Source organism: Cebus imitator, unplaced genomic scaffold, assembly GCF_001604975.1.
Source record: "Cebus imitator isolate Cc_AM_T3 unplaced genomic scaffold, Cebus_imitator-1.0 Scaffold750, whole genome shotgun sequence".
Classification (NCBI taxonomy): domain Eukaryota; kingdom Metazoa; phylum Chordata; class Mammalia; order Primates; family Cebidae; genus Cebus; species Cebus imitator.
In genome coordinates this window covers 507,247-510,006 of record NW_016108065.1, presented here as the reverse complement: position 1 = coordinate 510,006, position 2,760 = coordinate 507,247, and the positions used below count along the sequence as shown (strand labels likewise).

At 53.9% G+C, this 2,760-nt stretch overlaps 1 gene segment (V, D, J or C); it reads left to right on the top strand.

Annotated features, from left to right (window-relative positions):
• Window positions 1-1,806: 1,806 nt before the first annotated feature.
• Window positions 1,807-2,760, top strand: part of LOC108296893 — a 1,294-nt gene continuing 340 nt past the window's right edge. Inside the window, 2 exon segments of the V gene segment in view lie at window positions 1,807-1,896; window positions 2,293-2,618. Of these exon segments, the coding sequence occupies window positions 1,851-1,896; window positions 2,293-2,618 (372 nt within the window).

The following is a 2,760-nucleotide window of genomic DNA, read 5'->3' as shown; positions in this document are numbered from 1 at the left end:
GCCAGGACAGAGTGGGTCAGGGTGAATATTTGTTGGGTGAATGAGCTTCTGTCTCTGATGTCTTTCAGGAGTCACCAGCAACACACATTGGTCCTGTATTTGTATCCAGAACCAGTCAATGTCACCTCTGAGTCCTGTACCTCTCAGCACCAAGCCACACCCAGAGATACATGCAGGGAGCCTCAGGAGGGTCCTGTCACCTCCTCCTGCACATGGGAGTGTTTGTATTTCCATCAGGAATCTGAGTGGCCTGCGCTGGGTCTTGAGGCAGGAAGGGGCCACACAGAGAAGAGGAATTTCTCCCTGAGGTCAGCAATACATGAATTAAGGAATCAGGAAGCTGAGCAGCAGATTCTGAAGCTAACCTGGACTCAGGAGGCCCCTGAGCCTCCAGCCACCAGTGTAGAGTGGCCACCAGATGGCAGCAGAGAGTAACCTGACAAAAACACCTGGGGATGGGGAGGGTCTGGGTATCAAGCAGACGCTGACATGCAGGGAGCATTAGTGACCATGACCTGAGACCTGGAAGGAAATAGATTCTTCTTTTCTTAGTGTGTTTGTCCTTGACACTGATGTTTACATTCTTCTGACGTCCTGGTTCTCAGATCTGACTCTTGGACATGGTGCTTATTTTTCTGACACAGATTCGGGCACTTCCCCTCTTCCCATTGCTCTGGCCCCCATCCCACGGTCACACGTGCCATCCCATTCTGCAGTCACACGTGTCCCACCTCCCTGCCCTTTGCTCTGGGAGCCCCCGTCCTGCAGACACAGCGGCTTCTCCTTCTCCACCACTCCTCCGTGTTCCCGACTCTGTCCTGCGATCCTGCCAAATCACAGTTCTTGATTTCCTCATGAGGCATAAAATACTTGCTCACTAATCTTCTGTTGACTTCAGTTTTCATCCATTGATACATTTTCCCAGCAACTGAAGACAACTTAGTTATAATAAACATGCAGTTCCGTGGTCTTGGAGTTTGCAGCCTCCTCTCATTCCCTCATGAAGCAAATGTTTCCTTTACTACTGATTTGTCCCTCTCCTGAAAGGACCCTGGGGATACTGAGGCACAGCACCTATGACCCGGCAGTAGAACTCACAGCCAAGGTAGAAATTTACCACATCCCATGGATCTTCTACAACTCTGTGCACCCGGCACACAAGAATTGCATTTTCCTCTAGCATTGAGGAGCTGTGCCCTGGGGTGAAACTTGTACCTGTCCAAGGCTTGTGCTGTCCCCTGTAGAGTGGGAATGAAGAGGGCCCCTGCACTGGGCTGTGGAGTGTGTCTTCAAAAGGGATTTAAGCCTACACCAGACATCTCATGTCTGACATCAAGTATTTATGATCAGGACATTCCTGGAGAAGTAGAACAAAGTTAACCACCTGTCTCCTGAGCCGGGATGGAATGGAGGTGGGGGCTGTGGGCCCAGGTAATTCTCCCACCACTGTGACTCTGGAAATCTCTTGAACAGGCCAACCACTATTCTAATGGAAAACCTTTATGTTCTCTGGAGGATACAGAGAAACTCAGCTCTGAGCTTTTCCATGACCAACCCAGCTCAGGAGCAAGGCTGGGCAGTCTGGGTAAAGACGTGAGCACAGACTATGGGACCAGTGGGTGAAGAAGAATCCCATGGGCGGAGGGGGTGGGTAAGCAGGGGTCTCCCCTCCTCCTTCTGCGTCCCTTGGAGCTGAGCCCTTCTCTGGAAACCACAGAGCTCCTCCAGCAGCTGCCCCTGACTCTGCTGATTTGCATCACGGGCCACTCTCTCAGCAAGGGGATAAGAGAGGCCTGGAAGGAACCTGCCCAGCCTGGGCCTGAGGAAGCAGCATCGGGGGAGCCTCAGCCATGGCCTGGACCCCTCTCCTCCTCGGCCTCCTCGCTCACTGCACAGGTGCTGCCCCCAGGGTCTCACCAACCTGCCCAGACCCAGGACTCTGGGTCCCGCGTGGCCTTGAGTCTGAGCTCAGCAGGGCCCTGCCTGTGGTGGTCAGGATGCTCATGACCTGCTGCAGGTGGAGGGGCTGGCGGGGCTGAAGTCCCCCACACTCTGCTCAAAGGCTTGTGAGAGCCTGAGGGGTTGCCCCTGCCAGGAGAGAGGAGTGGGTTTTCAGGTCAAAGGCTCCATGCAACAGGAAAGTCCATGGGCCACTGGGACTGGGGCGGATTGCAGGGGATACCCTAAGACCTCACAGACTCTCTGGAGCTTGTCCAGGTCAGGAAAGTAAGTGATATCAGAAAAAGTGTCTCACCTGCAACCCAAGCTCTACTTTTTTTTTAATCTTTGCAGGCTCTGCCACCTCCTATGAGCTGACTCAGCCACACTCGGTGTCAGTGGCCCCAGGACAGACGGCCAAGATTACCTGTGGGGGAAACAACATTGGAGGTAAAAATGTGTACTGGTACCAGCAGAAATCAGGCCAGGCCCCTGTGCTTGTCATCTATGAAGATAGCAACAGGCCCTCAGGGATCCCTGAGCGATTCTCTGGCTCCAACTCTGGGAACACGGCCACCCTGACCATCAGCGGGGTCGAGGCCAGGGATGAGGCTGACTATTACTGTCAGGTGTTGGACAGCAGTAGTTATGATCCCACAGTGACACAGGCAGATGGGGAAGTGAGACAAAAACATCCTCCCAGCCTCTGTCACCCTCTTGCTCCAGGCCTGGAAGGCCTGTGAAAGAAACCATGAGCGAATCTGGATCAGTTCAGCTGGGTCTGAGCCCCCAGGCTGCCCTTCCCTCCAGCCCCCTCCAGGA